This window comes from Chamaea fasciata, unplaced genomic scaffold, assembly GCF_029207755.1.
Source record: "Chamaea fasciata isolate MVZ Bird 193981 ecotype frontalis unplaced genomic scaffold, bChaFas1.0.hap1 SCAF_6, whole genome shotgun sequence".
NCBI lineage: Eukaryota > Metazoa > Chordata > Aves > Passeriformes > Sylviidae > Chamaea > Chamaea fasciata.
The window spans coordinates 54,517,635-54,537,658 of record NW_027094091.1 but is presented as its reverse complement, the minus strand read 5'-3'; the positions used below and the strand labels follow the sequence as shown (position 1 = coordinate 54,537,658).

The 20,024-nt window shown below is 41.3% G+C and overlaps 1 protein-coding gene across 2 annotated transcripts in view; it reads left to right on the top strand.

Moving 5' to 3' along the window:
• Positions 1–20,024, top strand: part of ADGRL3 (adhesion G protein-coupled receptor L3) — a 480,878-nt gene that overhangs the window by 311,858 nt on the left and 148,996 nt on the right. For both annotated transcript variants that reach the window (XM_066186413.1, XM_066186414.1), the window contains one exon: positions 5,485–6,285. In XM_066186413.1, the coding sequence (XP_066042510.1) occupies positions 5,485–6,285 (801 nt within the window). The remainder of the gene's footprint in view (positions 1–5,484; positions 6,286–20,024) is intronic.

Genomic DNA, 20,024 nt, shown 5'->3' with positions numbered 1-20,024 from the left:
TATTTTCATATTTTAATGAGGCTTTGAGCAACCTGGCATAGTGGAATGTGTCCCTACCCATTGCTGGGTGGTTAGGACTGGATGATCTTCCAATCAAAACCATTTGGTGATTCTGTGATTTTCATTCCCTGGGTTTAGGTATTTTTATTTCAGATCTGCTGCTGCCCTGAATTTTGAACGTGTCTCTTGTGTTGTTTTTTTTTTTTTACTGTGACTCCAGGACTCAACCATGCCTTCAAAAAAGAAGAGCACCTTCGCCTGTAAGCAGGCTCTACATGGGCATGCTTTGGGCTGCCTTGGTAGATTTAAAGCTTCTCAAACATGTCCCTGTTCAACCTGGGACCCACAGATGGGGCTGTGTGTTAGGGAGAAACACCTAAATTGCTTTTCAGCTTCACCTGCCTACACGTGTGGTCAAGTTGGTTGTGGGTAAAAGATGAAGGAGCTATGTCTGGCATGAAAAACACTCTCAGCATGGCTGAGGAGCTGCAGCTTGTGCTACTAAGGTCAGCCTCAAAAATCTGGATTTTTTAGTCCTTCTGTTTTGTCATTAACTATGTGTTTAGCACTGAGTGTATTAATTAGTCTATTAAATCAATCAGATCTGTGAAGGACAGGAGCAGGAAGTGGATGTCACTTATTCCACTATTAAACATCTGCCCTGAAAAAAAAAAAAAGTGATACAAACACCTAGCAAAGGACAGGATACAAATCTTTGCACTACTTTTGCAATTGCCTTTTAACATTCCCCTAGTCACTTGTTTTTTTTTCTCCCCAGGAATTTTATGCTGCTGTTGTGTGGGTTTGAAGCAATGCCAGGGAGACAGCTCTCTATATGGCTCTGCCACTGTGTGCTTGTGCCTTAAATAGTTGAGTGCAATTCAATGTGGCAGTAAGAAAATGAGCAGTTAATGTTGTTCAAGTGTTAATTGTGCCAGAGTGTGTTTTCAGAGCCTCGACACAGCAATACTAAGAACATTTAATTAATGCTTTTGTGCAATTTCTCTGAACGGGTGGCAGGAGTCTGGGGACAGGCTGTAGTGGCTCATGATTGCACTCTGTCCTCAGTTTTCCTTCCATCTGAAAAATCGTGAGAAAGTCAGTGTATGTGGAAAGTCTTGTTAGTAACTCCCCTCAGACGTAGCAAGTGGTCCTTGATTTCTTTATGGCCTCGGGCACTGTTGAAGTCAATGGCACTGGCAACCACTGTAGGGAATCAAGGTGAAGTACCTTTGTTCTCCTCCCATGCAGTGACAGCAGGAATGGAAGACCTCAGTGTAAGAGTAAGAGCTGTGTATGCCTGGGGTTTTTTTCTCTAGATCTGTGTAGGAAAATAAGGTCCACCCTGTGCTGTCATCAGTACTCAAATTCTGTAGACTGGCACAGGCATTACAGAGATGTAAAATTGTCTGTAACTGAGCAAAATTTAAAAAATTCTACCAGTACTTTATGAAGACAGTCTTGCAGTGGTATGTTATGTAACTGAAGGGGTAATCAGACTCTAATTAGACCCTTTCTTTTAATATTGTTCAATGAGCCAAATCCTCCAAGCTTCTCATGGAACCTGTCTGAAGAATATGGTGCCCCAATATAAGCTGAGTAATTACTGAAATTCAAAAGCATTAAGTCTTAAATTAGCAGAGGGAAAATACGTATTTGCGATATGTACAATGGAAGCACCATTCAGAAGGTCACCAAAACACATCCGTGTTTGGAATTAAAAGAGAGCTGGGTATGGCACTGAGTGTTAATAACACATATGAGCTATTCAGGGGAAGGGTAATCAACGCTTCAGGTCACTCAGATCAGCTGGTCACAAATATATTATCTCCTCTAGAAGCTTCTCTCTCCCTGCTTTACAATATCACACTGTTGTTTGAATGCATTACAAAAGCTTTTGCGCATTTGGAAATGTAAATTAGTACCTTCTATGCTGCCAGAGGTACTGTATACCATCAGCCAGGGGAATCAGTGGGAAGCCATACATTTGGGGATCTGTCATGTTGCCTTCTTGCTTTTGCCAGGGACATTTAGTGCTTTTCTGAATACCTTACTTAACTGTGACCAGCCACAGCCCAGGATGGGGAGAACAAGTGGTGTGTGGGTTTCTCTGATTGCTGAGTCTGGAGCTTTTTAATCTTGCTGGCTCCTTCCCTTGCAAAACCAGATTGCACTCAAATGCATTGTCTCTGGTCCCTAGAGCCCTGACAGCCACATGTTGAAAACATTTGCCTTTAACCTTAACCTGTTATGAGGTAGAAAGGCGCCTGAATCAAAGCCCAGGTAAAAAATCCTGTTGAAGTTTGGAAATACTCGTTCTGCTGGAGCTGCAGTTGGCTCCAGCTGTATGCCTCTCTGGACAGGGACGTGTAGATCTACATGTCTAGCCAGAGCATTTGCAGCCCTACCCTGAAATTGTTTTTCCTCCAAGCCTGCAGTTTCCCATACAAATGAACGAGACTTTTGAACGCAAGGAGTTTTGCAATGCCAGCACCGGAGGACACTTGGCAAGTGTCTCGGTCAGGAAGGGGGGCTGGAGTGAACTCTGGGCAGCAAAACCAAGGCACGCGTGCACACCTTTGCATTCCTGCCTTGCTTCTCCCGACAGACATCTCTCAGCCGTCAAAGCTATCCTGGTTTGCTGGCATGTTCTTGCTTCTCCCTCTGATATTCATGGGGCCTGTCTTCTCTTGCACCTTCGGGGAAGAGGCCCCATGGAACCAGCAAACCGCAGGGCTGGGGGTGCAGAGGCTGTTGGGTCCCTACCAGGCTGGAAGAAGTCAGGGCCTGTGCCACAGCTGCAGGAGGCTTCTGGATGAGGACCCCCAAACTTTCTTGCAGGAAGCTTGTTAGATATAGAAACTAGTCCTGAGTATTTAGGAATTAATATGTGCACTTCTTTTATATATTCCTCCTGAAAGGGGCTTTGTCCAAAGGGACACAGTCTCTTCAACAGCATTATGATGCACCGTGAATAATTCAAATATCCAGCAAGTTCTGGGGTTAGGCTTTTATAATAGTGCTTTACATTTTTGTCTCGTTAATGCTGTGAGTCTTTGGGATTTTATTTATAAGTGCTACAATGTTTCCACTGCTTTCTTCCAACTCTTACTAAAGTGTGTTTCTTCAAGACAAAGGAAAGGACTCCACGAACATCCACGGACATGCTTCATTTGATTCTCCTAAGTTTTCTTTTCACATCATAAGTTAATATTATCCTGTTTTAGGTAGGGATCTCTGTTTTACAGGATTTTGGCAAATGTATGAAGATGTATATTATAAAAACTTTCTCCCTGGAATTTTTATTCTATACATAAAGCTGTATCAGTCATATTTCACTTTATGGGTATTTCATTTTGCTCTATGGAACTAGTCCAAGGTTGCTGCTGACAAGGTAGAGTCCAGGGGGCTCATTACATCCCAAGTGTTGGGCTTTTTTTTTTCCTTCTGCCAGATTTTTCTAAAGTTAAAATTTATCTGCATTTTGTTCAGCTTGTCTGCATATTATCCAGTGTATATATCAGAAGAAAGGTTTTTATATATATAAATGTTCACATACCAAAGTAAATTAATAAATCTTCTTTTTTTTTGTGAAAGAGGTAAAGAAAAGTACCTGGCCAATACAGTACCATTAATCTATTCTCTTTTCTCCTTTCTCTCTTTACCTCTCTCTCTACAATAGAAGTGGAACAAAAAGGTAATTAAATACCTTTCAAATTATATATATATTACTTATGTATAGGCTAAGTTATTTAACAGTTTAACGTTTTAGTTGAAATACTTTGTCATTAATTCTCACTACCTTTTTGTTAAAGTTTATTTAGTCTCTCTGCTGCTCAACTTCACCAGATAAGTCATATTTGCTGAAAAGTTTTTACCAGTGCCACCTTTTTTTTTTTTTTTTCATTAAATTTCTATTCAAAGGCTTAGATAACTCATTTTCCTGCCCCAAAGAATTTGGAAGGTGTGTATACTTATGTATGTGCATAAGTATGTCTTATTATGGCATAAAAGCCTCCTGGAAAAGGCACCCCTTTTTCAGCAACTCTGCGTGGTTACTTAGACTCCAATGGATCTATATAATTTTATGCCAGTTATTAAATCTGATTTTCCTCCTGTCTTGCTCTCCAGACAGTATTACCAATTTCTGCATTCACAAAAAAATAACCAATTATGCTCCGAGCAGGAAGTGTGAATGTGGGATCCCATCTTGCCAACCCCGTGCTGCCAGAAGCGCGTGGTGGGATACTTCTTCATGCCTCCCTGCCGCCCATCCCATCGTCACAGTCACTGTGCCTCTCGCGGATCGTGGAGATCAGCGTTCCAAATAACCAGTCTACATTCTGCCCCCCAAAGCGTGTGCAGCACCTCCAGGCCAGGAGGGTGCTGATGGGGATGGCGAGGGACAGATTTGCTCTGCAGCATCCCTCCTCTTGCCTCCTCATCCATCCATCCATCTGTCCTTCCATCCAGCTGGCCCCTCAGTGGTGGTGTTCCCGTGGGGCCGAGGTCAGCCAGGCAGCGGCTGAGCCTCTTCCCAGGTTTTGGGCGTGCCCTGGCCCCTGTCAGCCCTCCCCGAAGTCTGAGCAGCAAAGCATCCCAGTTAGTCAAACTGCTCCTCTGTGCTCCTCTCATGTAACAATAGAAGGTATATGTTTTTAAGTTTGAATTACTACTATATTTAACAGGACATTTTTTAACTGATTAAAATCTAGACATTGGGTTCCTCTCCAGCAAACTTTATTCTTTTCCTTCCTTCTTTCCTTTCTTCCTTGTCTTTTCCTTTCAGCATCCATATGTCATTCGTTTTTAATTGTGTGGACTGCATGTTTCATGTGTCCTGTAGCAGCTTGGAAAGTCTCATTTCTAGTTATACTCCAGATGGGTGTTCCCCCCCACCTCCCTTTGCTTTAAACGCTCTTCTGAGTTGCTAAGGGATTCGCCTCTGCATTGCTATTGGTATCCTTTAAATATTTAATATCACTTGGGCTGTAAGGATGGGAATTTCTTTCTCTTATTTCCATTTCTAGGCCACTCTTCTGTGGGCTGTTCAAATAAATATGTGGATCAATTCCCTCGGAGTTTAGCCCTTCACCTAGTAGGTACAGATTCACTGCAGAATATAATTCGGAAATACAAACCCAGAAATCCTTTGGGGGCACATATTCATTTCAGAGTTTACAAAACCGAGTGGTCCAAGTAAGTATACCTGTAAAAGGAGATTTGAAATCCAATAAGAAAACAAGCCACAGCTGATAGAAAAAGCAGGGTGGGGGAAAAACCAGTTTGGTGGAGCAGATCTTGTTCCAGAGATATGGTGGGCTGGAAGGATAGTCTCCAGCTACAAGGCATTGCTCTTGGGTTTCCTCTCATCTCAAGTGTCCTCTGCTCCGGGACTAGAAGCTGTTGAGATGCTTGGGCCAACCACCCATGAACTGCCATTAACTTTTTTTTTTTCTTTTAAATTCTTTTCCCCTGTGACAGTTTTTCTTTGCCCTGGACTGCTGAAAGGAGTTTACCAGAGCGAACACTTATTTGAGTCTGACCACCAGTCGGGCGCCTGGTGCAAGGACCCTCTGCAGGCCTCTGACAAGATCTACTACATGCCCTGGACACCGTACCGGACGGACACGCTGACGGAATACTCCTCCAAGGACGACTTCATTGCCGGGAGGCCGACCACCACCTACAAACTCCCGCACCGGGTGGACGGCACGGGGTTCGTGGTGTACGACGGGGCTTTGTTCTTCAACAAGGAGCGGACCAGGAACATCGTCAAGTTTGACTTGCGGACGAGGATAAAGAGCGGGGAGGCGATCATCGCCAACGCCAACTACCACGACACCTCTCCCTACCGCTGGGGAGGAAAGTCCGACATAGACCTGGCCGTGGATGAGAACGGGCTCTGGGTAATCTATGCAACAGAACAAAACAATGGCAAAATAGTCATTAGCCAGTTGAACCCTTACACGTTAAGGATTGAAGGGACATGGGATACTGCCTATGACAAGAGGTCAGCTTCTAATGCCTTCATGATCTGTGGGATTTTATATGTGGTGAAGTCTGTGTACGAAGATGACGACAATGAAGCCACAGGGAATAAAATAGACTACATATATAATACTGACCAAAGCAAGGATAGCATGGTGGATGTGCCCTTCCCAAACTCCTACCAGTACATTGCTGCTGTGGATTATAATCCCCGGGACAACCTCCTCTATGTATGGAACAACTATCATGTTGTAAAATACTCCTTGGATTTTGGCCCACTGGACAGCAGAGCAGGTAAGGGGTTTAACACCAGACCAAAAATACTTCTATTTTTTAATTTTTTTTTTTTTTTTTTTTTTTTTTTTTTTTTTTTTTTGTGTAAAATTGAAGTACACGCCTGTCTTACTGATTTGGCTGAGCTTCTGCAAATAAAACCCCACCACAGAGCTATAATGGTTAATAAGACATTATTCTGTGCAGAATTTTGTTTTAGTCTTAGTTGAAATGAAGTGGACAACGGAGTATCTACACATAAGTAGCCTGAAACAGTTTCCAAATTCTTGTGCCTTATTCACAGGGGTAGCAGTCTTTTCTCCTGAATCGAATTTCTTTAGTACATCATCAGATCATTTTCCCTTCTGCAGGAATTTTGACAAAACAAAGCGTGGAGGAGGATGTTTTTGCAAACAGCTGGAGGAAAACTGACTGCCAGTTTAAATTACTTTGTTTCATTAAGCTGGGGGAGTTTTGTCTTTTTAGAGAAGCTGAGAATAATTGAATATGTGATCATACACCCACAAGTGTGTCTGGAGTCAGGAGGAGAATCAACAAAATCCTCTGAATTCTTACTTTATTTTCTGTAAAGTTTCTTTCCTTTTTGAAGCATTTCTTGACTTACTGTGACTTACTCTACTTCATCTTAGGGGATCATCTGGCCCTCAGAGGTTTCCCAGCTTTTCCACTTTTTTTCCTGTTAGTTACTTAGGTTTATTCCCTTACTTTTATCAACTCCATCATCATTTTGCAATTCTAAAGTTGCCACTTTGCTAGTAACAAGACTTGGCCTACACTGTGGTCGAGCTTGTATGATGTTGCAAGAATTTCCAAACAGGATTTGCTCAGTCACTTTAAATGGTTGTTACTGTACTGATGTAGTCATTGTATCAGGTAGCTCTTATGGTGGACCGTGTACTTTGAAAGGCTGAAAAAGTAAGAAAAAAGAGAGAGTTTATATAATTTGGACAGTAAAGTATTCAGTTCATAGCATGGCTTTTCCTGAAACATTTCTTTTTGTAAGTAAGAAACTTGAAAGTGGGTGAATGGATTCAGGATTTTGCATTAGATTGCAGAAGAGAAGTAAAAAGGTTTCTGATGCTGAGATTTTCTTTTCTTGTGTGCAACCTATTACCCATATATAATGAAAATGGATCAAGAGATGCTGAAAGAAATTGTGGGTAGGAAAATCTGGAGAGTGCTGGAATAAAAGTAGTAAACTAGCAATGAAATTGTGATTTTTTTACAAAAATGTTAGGAAGGGCAGAAGAAAATCTAGAAGAAGCAGATGAACAAGAACTGAGTGACTGCTAAGGAGTAGAGATATTTTCAATGATGTTGACCTCTGCAAGATCTCAGATGAGTAAAAAATGAAGTAATACTTCTCATTCTCCTAACTTAATGGCGAGCATGTACTTTCTGGGTGGTGGAGTGAAGCAGAGCAATTTGTGAGCTATTGGCTATCCCCAAGGAGTGGAAATCAGTTCCATCTCTTCTATTTCACAGAGTTTCTCTCCTTTTTAGTGAATTATTTTCTTGTATTATAATGGACTCTTTGCTGGCACTTTGTATGTGGTGGCCATTGTTGGTAATAGCATCTTTAATATAATATTTAAAAAAAAAAAAAAAAAAAAAGCTTTAATCAGTGTAAAACCTAAAAAATGGAAAAAAATCCTGGTGGAAAAGGAAATTGTTCTCCCTTTCTTTGCAGTGTAAGATGGTGAAATGGGAGAACAGGTGAAAACCTTGCAGGAGGCTGAAAGTCTGTGAGGTGCAAGGATTTGAATTATCTTTGTGTCTCTGGTTTGAAGCCCCTTTAGTTTCACTCTGGTTTGGATGAGAATTTAGAATCCCCTGGTGCATCAGATAGGAAGCTGAAGTAGCTCTTAGCTTTGAATGATGGTGGGCATGAGAGAATGAATCTGGTGAGCCTTCTCTGACATTCCGTATGTGCAAATTTTGTACAAAGCTTTGTAGTATGGACAAAAGGCTGAATTTTACCTGCAGTTTTCTTCTCTGAAAATTGTTGAGATTTCCTTTCTGCCAAAACTGCATAAGGATCCCATTACCTCACTAATTTACAAGTCGAGAGGACTTTTGAGAGGTCTGCTGTGACAGCAACTGAATTTTTTGACGAGAAAACTTGAATGGGCCAAGACATTTCAAAAAGAAGGAAAAAAACTTCAGTAATGGAGTTTACTGCTCCATTACCCACATAGCCTGATTAGTGGGAACAATTTTTGATGAATCAGTGAAACAGAAGCACTGATTTTGAGTTGAACAGGTGGGCAAATGGTTGCTTGACATCAGACTTTTTTGCATAGAGGAGCCAGGAGACCAGATCTGCATGATGCTTTCTCTTCCAAATTCAGTGCAACCCATTTTCGGGTTAGCACCAAATTTCATGCTGCAATGCTTTACATGTAACACTAAATATCTGGTTGGCTTAAACCCAGCTTCTCCACCAAAGAACAGGAAGAGAGGCTGATACAACCCTGGGAAAGCAATGAAGAATTTTAGGGTGTTTGTTTGGTTTGTTGTTGTTGTTGTTGTTGTTTTTTCCCCAGAGTGGGTTGTGGGTATGTGTTTCTGTTCACTTCAAAAATCCACCAGTATTTCTCTGTATCAGAGCCATGTTCAATGCAGGCATTTTCCATGGTGTTACAATTTGAGTAGCAAAATTTGTAAACAATATCAGCTTAATTCGAACAGAAAAGAAGGATTGTAAAATTGATGGGTTGAACATATGGGTTGTTAAAAAACAATTAAGAGTGAAGTTTCAGAAGAGTCTTAAAACTAAAAATTGATCATAACAAGAAAAGTGAAATATTTAACTACTTAAATAGCCAGTAACATATTTGAAATCACTTGCATCATACATTTCAGGGATATCTAAAATAAAATACAGGTTCTGGGGACTGCAGTTCACCTAGAAGTAAGCATTTTCAGTCTGTTCTGAAACTGTCCAGAAATACTGGGAGTTGGCAGGAGTTGCTTAATTTATAGGAAAGGCAGTGCTCACATCCTCTTGCGGTTCACAATGTCTAAGCATTTTCTGTGATTTTTAATTAAAGATCTGTGCATGTAGGTTTGGAACATATTTGAGATCTTTGCTGTTGCAGGGCATCTCTCACCTACTATTTTAAAAAATGGGCTTTTACTCCTTGGAGAGAGTGAGTGTCAGATCCTGGAGTTTCTGTGCTCACCTTCTGCAGCAGTTGAAGTTACCAGGGAAAACAAAATATTTTGAAGTGCTAAAAGCTGAGTTTAGCTGATCTAGAAGCAATTCGAGGCTCTTGATGGAATTAAACCCAACTATTCGTTTTTCTCAGAAATGAGAAAAGCTGCATTTTAAGGCTTTACCCTGCTCTTTTTTCCCCCCCTTTTGTCTGGAGTTGTTTTTCATTTATCCCAAAAGTGATTTTGAAAGCAAACACTCCTCAGTGCCTGCAAGTCCCAAGAAACCTATCATTAATGTCTGCCCTCAAGAAGTGAACTTGAAGATACCAAAATCCTTTGAAGTGTATTTTCTTTGAGCTGTTTGGCCTTAAAATGAGCTTTTTGGAGAATGCTTCTTCATAAATGCTCCTGAATTTCTGGGTTATTTCTTTGTAGCTTCTGTTGAGTTTTTGAATTTGAAGTGTTAGTAAGGATAGCTCTGCATCTCTCCATTCTCCAAAAAGTTAAACCCAGAACAGTATTCAGCTTTTTTTTTTTTTTTTTTTTTTTTTTTTTTTTTTTTTTATGTGTCCTACTAGACGTATGCAGAGAGGTAAACAGAAGGCTGTAGTGACAGAATTAAAATTTTCTGCAACCTAATCAGTTGATACGCACCAGAGTTACCTGTTCTAATCATCACTCACTTATGATACGTTCTGTGCAAATAAACACAAGAAAACATCAACAAGGCTTCCTCTCCAAAAGGTGAAGTGCTCCCATCCTGCTTCCCAGCGCTGTGCTGCATACAAACGTACATCTCCTGGTTCTGTGCCTCAGAACCTCCCTGGGCAGGCACAGCTCCTGCCTGGACATCAGCCAGGGATTCCTGGGCATCACAGAGACCACAAGGTCTGTCTTTCAAATGTATGAGGTGCCTCAGTTCTGGCAGCTCTTGCCAGGGCTTAGGATATGCTGACTGAGCATTAGGGTACTTCGGTGGTGGCTGGAGCCTGTCCCATAGTAGAGAAGTCCAGGGAAGAACTTGAGCCAAGTTAAGGATCCCTTTGTGCATACTTTGTCCTTGGATGTCCCAGCAGCCCTTCGCAGTTATATGGGAAATACAGACTTCCTATTTTTGAGAAGGTGTTTTAAATTATGTCCAGGAGACCCAAGCATTACCATATGGGTTGTTCCATGGATGTGTGAAGTTAGTAAATAAATATGCCCAATACATAGGGAAGATGCTGATACGATATGTAAGACTTCTAATACAGCCTAAATGTGCTTAAGTGGCTTCCAGCCATTTCATATCAACACTGTGGTCAGCCATTCCGGTTATCAAATGTGATACAGAAATTACAGGGATATCTGTGATATGTTAAGAACCTCAGAGGGTGCATGTCAAACTTTTATCTTCCACATTTTGTCGAGTATTGTGGGATGCTCTCTGGACGTGTGATTGCAAGTATTTCATTCAGTCAGAGTGTTTGGGTTGTTTTGTGTTTTTTCTTCCTGAAGCAGTTTCACAATGCAGATCAGGTGAACCGTCTGTCCTTATAATATGCTAATTGAGTGCGTTTGTGTCTTGGGTAAAAGATGTGGCAGTATGGTGATGAATAAGGATTTTAAACACATATGACACCTCGTTAAAATGTAATTTTCACATCATAAATCTGAGGCCTTGCCTTTGACAGCTGAGTAATGTGGGTAGTGGGCAGAGGAACTTGAATGTTTCGAAGCTGTCCCGTGCTCATGCGTAGCTGGGAGCTGCTTCCTGCGCTGGCCGCCTCCGATGCCCGGCTTCCTTGGCCAGGAACGCATCAGAAGGGCTACGGAATCTTAAATCCCACTTGTGCACAGGATATGAGTTGCTATCGCTTCAAGAACCCGTTGTAATAAGCCACGTGTGCTATCTCTGAAGCTGAATCCGGGCTGCATTTTAAAAGGCCAGCTGAGCCTCTCTGATGAGCAGCTTTTCCTGGTGGACAAAGGCCATTTTTTAGGGAGCTGCTGGGTGTTTAATTGCTGGTTCTCTTGTGGTTTTATTTTCCAATTGCTTTCTTCCCACCTAGGAGTGTCCCTGATTCTCTCGCTCCTGATCCTCCTCATTGCTTACAGTGACAGCTACTGGTTGCACAGTGTTGCTGGAGGCTTTCAGAGAGATATACTCTCAGGAGCTTCTGCTAAATGTGTGGTGTGACTGGAGCCCTGGCTTTTATCCACCAATATTTGCCCACATATTCATGTTCCATTCAGTCAATGAGTGTTTCAGTCCCTTTTTGCTATCTAAAACAAAAAGGGATGTCTAAGTTTGGAGGTGAAAAAAGAAGAACGTCTTTTACAGCAAAGCTTTCAGCCTACGTTTGTTGGGCAGACAGTACCTTAAGCTCAAAGGGACAGGAGGACAGTATTGCATTCATATTCCATTTTTAGGCCTGGTCTATCTCTTAATTTTTATCCTGTTTTAAATTTGCCCTCTTTGTAAAGCAGTGTTTGAGTAAAAAATTATCAAAAAGCATCATGCTGCACTACACTTCTGAAATTAGGCACTTCTGCTTTCTGTCTGGAAAGCTGGAGTTTGAGCTCTTTAGTCTACCTTCTCACAAAAAACCCTTAAAAACTGCAATATTCCTCATCTTCAAAATTATCCTATTGCAGAGCATGTCATAAATATTAATACTGCTTGGTTAGCACAGTGGGAAGAACTTCAGTGTCTCTCCAGTACGAATAAATATGTGGTTGCTCCTTTTTCCTAAATAAAACTACCATGGGACAGCAGATAACTTTACCAGAGTTGGAGCAGCCTTCCTCTTTCTCAGTTCACTGCTCCTGCTCTGAGGCACCTATTTAAACTACCCTGAGAAAATGGTACAGCAGATCTAACTCATCCATGAGCTTAACTGGGATACTGCTGTATTCTCGCAGGAGGTCAGTTGTTGCCATGGGCTGGGGTCCTGTTCCCATGGGAGTGCTTGGGGACTGGGCTGGTGGGCAGCCAGGATGGTTGAAGTAGGGGAAGGGCAGGAAGAGACAAAATGATTAAGCTAAAACTTCACTTTCAAGCTTCAAAACAAAAGGAGGCCTGAGGCTTCGGCACTTCATAATCCTGTCAAACACCGTGAGGGGGGAAAGGACCTTGCCAAGAACGTGTCTGAAAAGCTGAGACAGCTGTTCCTGGCAGCAAGCATGGGATGCAGATAGGGGGGTGATTGCATAGGGAAAAAAACATTAACTGCCAGTGAAGGATAGTGGCTTTTCCTCTTCTGCAGTGAGCTCCTCAATGTGAGGAATCAGCCTGAGTAGTGATTAATTGTTATTTCATTGAGTTCGAGACCACTGAGTCATGCTGACATCAGCCATGGCTTATCGGTCCAGTGCACCAAACCCAGCTGTGAATGTGCCAGCACTTTGGGTTAGAGCTGTTTGCCAGCAGCAGGGAGCAAGAGGTGACACATAGCAAATGTCCAAGGCTGCTTTTTTTGCAGGAGAAAGGGACTGCATTGTGTATTAGAGACAGTCTTTGAGTGTTGGGTTTTTAAACATGATTCTAGTGATTATCCACAGTTTTTCTTCTGGCCAGCAGATTTAGCTGGCTTGTGTGCAGTGATGGGGGTCTGCATGGGATCGCGGGTTTAGCCCAAGAAGAGACTCCTGAATGTTCCATTTTTGTGCTGTTGCCTCAGCCTGCTCCTTTCCTCCCAGCCCAAACCAAGATTATAGTCTTCCAGGCTTTTTCTCAAGACATTACCCTCTCAATGTAAGTTATATTTGTGCACCTCAAGCCCCTGTGCGGTGCAGACACTTTCTGCTCCTTGAGGTTCTGCTGTGGCCTGGCTGCAGAGCCACTAGCCTGGCTTGGAACAAGGTTATCCTGGATTTGTGTTTTTGCTACTGCATTTTTGAATTGAGCAGGCCTTATTCCTGTTCCCCACTGAAAATACCTCCACCACGGTAGCTCACAGGTCTGGATTGCTCTCCCCCCTAGTCTGCCACTGATTGTGTTTGTTCTGGAAATGACTAGTGTAATATTTTTAGCAACACTTATTAAGACTCTTCTCCTAAAGTCTAGTTCAATGTTGCTAATTTACTTCTTCAATGCCACCACCACTCTGCAGTGCTGCAGTGCCAGGTTTTCCTTTTTTTTTTTCTTTTTTTTTTTAACTGAGAAAGCAAATATAGAAGCCCTGCCATATTCTGCTTTAGAGTCAAAGCAAGGAGGTGAGGTGTTGGATGCCTTTCTTTCTGCCTTCATACTCAGGTTCAAGAAGGGTAAGGAACTCTTTAGGAGTCAGCTGCAAAATTACTGAACCTTTAAGGAGAGACTTTAAAGAGCCTTCCCTTGACTTCAGGCAGTTGTGGTGATGTCCTTAGCAGGTCCCCATCCTTCAGATGCAGCAGCAAGTCAACTTTCCAGAGGTATATCAGTGCTGATAAAAAGTATCCCAAGGCGTGTGTGAGGAATGGAAGAGTCAGCGTTATCCTCATAAATCTAGCTGAACTCTCATGGTAGGGTTGGATTGGATCGATTACTGATAGGAAGAGAATTTAGGTTGAAGGGGCAAAAAAATCTTGATAGCTAGTTTGAAGATCTCCACGTTCAGAGAGAAATGGGACCAGCCATGAAGGGCTGTGAAATGCCTCTGAAAGGGGAACACAGATTCTAGAAAGAAGGAAGTAGTAAGCACTTCAAAGCACTTCTTCTCTAAGTGCATTTTGTTATTAGTAACTACACTAGATCAAAAGAGTTGAGTTGTGGAAAAATCAAGAATAGAAGTGGTGCTTTCTTTCAGGTGAGTCCACCAGGTGTGCAAAAGTAAAGGTTGATAAAATGAAAAACTTTCTGGGACAAAATGCCAGAAGAGTTTCAGTTTATCTTTTATTCAGATAAATCCTCTGAAGCTGGTGGGAGTCTGAGCTAGAGGCTTCAGGTGCGAGTCTGCAGTGGATTGCTGTTTGCCCTGGAAGGAATTGCATTTTGCCAGTGAGAATCTTTTTGACCTCCTGACTTGTGTCTGGAACATCCAAAGAGAATATATAAATTGTAAGTTGGAACAAAGGGTGAATATCCAAATGAATTTGAGTTGCAATATCTGCCTTACATTTTAATGTTGAAAAGGTTGTTTTTTAAGGGTGTGCTCATGACTGGAGGGCAAAGCAGATAATAAAGGCTTAGGTGAACGAGATGTGTCCAAGAAAACAATGTCATGATTGTTCACTGTAACGGGATTTCTTCACTGTGAATAGGATTTTGCTTGATTAAAATGTGCTGAGAGGAGACAGGACTTAAGGCAAGTTTCACTGAAATACGGGATTCAGTTTGAAAAGACTGGCACTGAAGAGGCAAACCAGCTGTTTCATGTTATGTAGCTCCTCGGGTCTGTTTTCACAAAGTACCACCTGCTTGAGACTCAAAAGGGAGGGGGGAAAAAAGCAAAGAAACATCAGAGCTGGAAAGTATAGAAGTTATACACTGGTCATGACAGAAGATGGGAAAAATCAGCTGCCTTTATACCAGTTTGAGCTGGCTTACTGGTGTGCCATTCATGCTTCCCTCAAATAGCTGGAATAAATTAACACAACCACTGGAGAGATGAGGCATTAGGCAGCTCTGCAGTTCTTTTTCATCTGTTGATGTTTGGGACAGAGACAAGGAAAGGGCTGTCTAAGCTGCAGGCAGAGAGGAAAAGTAAAGGCAACATCAAGTATAGACATGCCAGCAGAGATGAAGTCCCTACCTCACTCCTAAGATCTTTCCAACCTACCGTGTGAAGAAAAGCTTTTGTGAGCCCCCATGTACTGGTCTTCAGTTGTTCCTCTGTGTTAAATTATTCCCTCTATCCAAGGCATGCTTGGAGGATACTGTGGCTCACTAAGGTTGATCAGCCTGGATTAGTGTGATGCTATTCACTCTTGTACTGCCAAATTAAGCAAATGACTGGTGATGTTAATATGAACATTGTGGCTCCAGGAGTAGGGAAATACTGAGGGAAAACTGCAAGAAGAAGAAGGAAAAAAAAAAAAAAAGAAATGTTCTTTCTTTTTTTATTCTTTTTTTTCTTTTTTTTTTAGAAGGAGGGATAATAAAATTTATTTGCTTGATAAGAACATATTGAGTACCTTGGTGGCATTGAGAGCAGTGAATACTTCTGGCCTTCTCCTCCTAAGTGCTTGCTTTTCTCACTGGTCAGTAGCTGCCAAGTATTTTCTTGGTGCAATATTGAATGTGTTACAAGTTAGTCACGAGAAATATCCTTGGAATGACTGGAACAGATTTTATTGATGAAAACGTTGTGCTCTTCTCCATGGCAAGTATCAGGCCGAGTGAAGGATGCCATCACCCAAAAAACTAAGCCAAGGTGGGGAGTGCTCTGGCAAGTTTCTGCTTGATTTGTACAGTTCGAGGTGAACATTCATCCAGCATTCTGCTGGGAGAGGTGCCTGTGGCTGGTGCCTTGCTTGTAAATGTAAGCTCTCTTTATGGGTAAATCAAGCCTCCTCCTGAGCTCGGTGGGGAGTAAATGAAGCTTTTGGATAGCCTAAAACTGCATGGTCAGAACACAGTGTTGTGTAAGGCTGCTGTAACGTGGCTTTTTTCATATAAATGAGTTCAAATTGACTCTGGTATGAGGAGTAGAGCAGAGAATTAAATTAGATTAATAGATTTTTTAAGACCAGAAGGGACCATTAGCTCATTTAGTCTGACCTCTGTAATGCATTCGATTGGATTTCATCTGCTTCCTCTTCTGCTGAGCCTAATGACTTGACTTTAACTGAAGTGTACCTTCCAGAAAGGCACCCAGACAATCAGTGCCTCACTTCACTGAGTGCTTTTCTTGGTTGGATATTCTCTCCCTCAGTTAAGAGGTAAAATAACATTCGCATTAAAAATGTTTTGAATGTGCCTATTTGCATCATATGTAAAAAGGTAAAAATGTGTTTCTCGAGTCGTACTCTTTGGACCTTGCTCAGACATTGCTCTGGAAGTTGCCTTCTGTGGGAGTTAATGGTAGGTCTGATTTTTTATTTTATTTTTGTAAAGATCTTAGAAACTTGTTACTGCGTAGGAAATTCCTGAATAGACCAAGAAAGCAAATAATTCACTAGCAATGAGAAAATAGCTTTCTGGGCACTAAAATCAAGAAAGCCTTTACTTTCAGATGTGTACTTTATGATAAGTGCCACTAAATGTGTGTGTAAACTCTGTTTTCTAAGTAAAAGAAATTACCAGTCTGTAGAGCTTGCATACTGTTCTCTTAATGCCACTTCCATTTTTATTTGAGCCAGAGTGCTAGGGAGTGACATTTAAACCTTGGAGTTTGTCATCAAGTTCTAATTTTCTTCTTGATGAGAACATCTGTCCGTGGGAAAGGGCAAAAACTTGTTCCAGCAGTTTTTGCATAAGGTATTGAGTGATTTAATTCCAAATGGGTGTTCTGATTGTTGGCTTGTCTTTTTTCCCTTTGTTTCCCATACTCTTTTTAAACGAGTATACTGGGTAAAAAAAGATGATGTTGATGATGCAAGGAAATGAACTGTAGAGGATACGAGAAGTAATTGGGTAATTTATTAATTGTGTTAAGAGTCTTGTTAACACTAGTTCTTTCAAAATATACTGGCAAATGCTGGTGGAAAGAGCTTGTGATTTTCTTAATATGCAAACATGAATTTCCTGCACTCCTAAGTGCCTCAATTCAAATTGAAATACATTTCAAATTTTCCTCCAAGCACCATGTTTTGGGATACTTTGGATAAACTTCACCTTCAGGCATTTCTTTATGGTTAGTAACCACCTGAGAGAGGCTTTGTCAAGGGTGTGGCTTCATTAGATTGAAGGGTGTGAGGGTAGGTATGTATTCCCCTCTTTTCGTTGGAGAGAGGAACCCTTAAAATGGGTGCGTATCAAGGAAGGCTAGGGAAGTCCTCCCTTCCCCTCTACAGCAGAATGTGTGACCAAAATGGTCCTGTGCATGTTTGGAAGTCGTTGGCACAATGTTCGTGGCAGAATAAACATCAGCTGTAACCAAAGAAAAATGATGGGAATTAGTCAAAGTTACTCCAAAATCTCTTTGGGGCTAGCTGGTATAAGGCAGTGCCAGAGGGAGTTTTGGGCTGTGGGTTTCCAGGCAACCTGATTTGTAGATTGAACGTGGCGAGCATCACCTTGCTGAACCATGGCCCCAACGTGTTTCATTAAATCTCCTCCTTGTGATGTCTTCTAGGGTAGGGGGAAGTGATGTGAAAAGTTTCCTTCTACAGTTGGTTTACACTTAGCAGTGAGGAATGTCTTGTCTTTCATGAGAAAAGCCAGCGCTGTAAAAGCAGGTCCTCTCCAGATGAAGCTGTTGTTGCAGTGACCTGGCTGTCCTCTTCCTACTCCAATTTAAAAGCTGATTTTAATATGCCAAAGGAATAATCATAAAAAATGTGACATGCATCAGTGCATTTCTCTAATTCATCTTCCCTGGAAACCTTTGGACCCTTTTTTGATAGGTAATATATAAGGAAAGATGACATGGAGGGAAGAGGAGGGCTAAGGCAGCCTTTCTTTCCATTTGGAATCCACAGAAAACAAGCTAATATTTTTGCCTGAAATTAGAGGAAAGGAGAGGTGGTCAAGTTTTAGGAAATCCTTGAGCTTGTGAGGCAGAGACTCTGGCCAGTCACTAAAGGTGATATTTCCCATAGCTGGCGTGACTGATTGAAGTCACATCTTGGAGGCATTTAATGAAAGTTTTTGCTTGTTTAGAAACCTGTAACTAAGTCATTGGGGTGTTTCCTGACATGGTGTGGATGCTGTTTTGTCCCCTCTGTATCTCTGTAAAGTTCAGTTGTTGATTATAGAAATCTGTTTTACCTGTTCTGAGCTTGTCGCTCTCTTACTGCAAGAGATTGATTATTGATTTTTTAAATTATTTTTTTCTTATTATTGCATATTTAACAATAAAACTAAGTAATGTTCTCTTCCCAGCTGAGTCTCCAAGGAATGCAACTGTTTCTCATTATAAAGGGGGGGAAAAGTAATTAAATTTTGATTATTTTTCCCTTTTGCCCAAATATCTTCACACAGTGCAAATTAAATAAAATTATTTAACCATGACAAGCACTTCTGCCAATTAATCCCTGAGAAGTGAAGCTGGAAAATGTATTCCACACGCAAGCAGGCAGTCACACACGAATGCCTGGAAAAAAGAAACCCAGAGGAGTCTAAGACAAGCATGAGTTAATCAGCCCAACAGAGCCATGAATGGGAGTTTAAGCAATGGTGGCGTCCCTACCAAAGCTGATACGAGTTTTTTGCAGCTTTTTTTTTTTCCTCTTCCTGATACTCTGAAGAATCTTTTTTCCTTCTGGCTTAATTGCTAGAGATTAATTGAAGTTCAAGAGCTCAGTATTTCTAGTAGCCTTTATACTGAAATTTAAGATGGGTAATTTAACTTTGAATTGATTTTTTTTTTCTCTTCAATTTGAGCTTTTAGTATGTGCATATTTTTATCTTGGCTACACATGGGTTTCCTGAATTACAGGCAAGCTTACCAAGAGATATTCATTAGACAAATGTGTTTATTAACAACATAAAAATTGTTGTACTGAATGCCGGAAAACTGGATCCCATTATTAAAAAAGAAAATATTTTAGGCAATTCCAGAGGATTAAAGAAAAATTTTGTCTTGTCTACATGGATTTTTTATATGCCTGGTTTCATTACCTATTGAAAAACACTGATGCTTTTTGCGTGGGCTTCAAGGTCAAGATTAGCCCTGTTTCTGAATTTTAGCAGATTAAAAGCCCTACTTGAAGTCAGTGGCCATGTCCTCAGGAAGCAACTCTTCCCCAGAAAAACCTTACATCACTTTTACGGGGAGGTTCTTGGGCATCTGGAGAGCCTGACTGACTGTGGGGTGAGGTGCTGACTTGGTAAAAGCCATGCCTGAGTCTCTGAGATGTTTTTTTAAGCCTTCTTGCTGTTCATCTTTTTGCATCTGAAATCAAATACTGAGTGCAGACTTGTCTGAAGCTACTGCTGCAGGGAGCACTATTGACAGTAGTGCTGTGCACACTTCAGATGGATAGATAGATAGATATTTTTGTGTTGATGAGATATATTTGAAAAAGTAGGATTTTCACGCTAAATACACATTTGTTCTCACGGAAGACAGGGACAGAGGAGGGTGTTTTCTCCTTGGATGAAGCTGTCCCAAGCAATTCACATTTTCTGATAGATACAAACATTTGATAGGCTTCCCTGACTCAAGACATCAAGATACTATGCAGGCTTAATTAATTTGATTTTGCACATCACTCCAAATGGAGTATAGGGAATTGATATATTTCTATCCCTTTATCTATTTTCTGTCTGATTGGATCCTCTTTTCTAGGCAAGACTACTTGGGCTTTGGCAGAGCAGTGAAGGTCCTTGGCTCTATCAGACAGCATCAGCTGGCCAATACCAAGCTTAGCAGGAGAGGAAAAAGGCCTGGACTAGACCAAAGTGTGGCAGCAAGGTTGTGAGGGAATGGAGAAGCTCCAGAATTAGGCAAAATTACTATAGCTTTTAGTGAAGCAAAGACTCAGTTTTAACTCTGACACAGTTAGACTGTCTG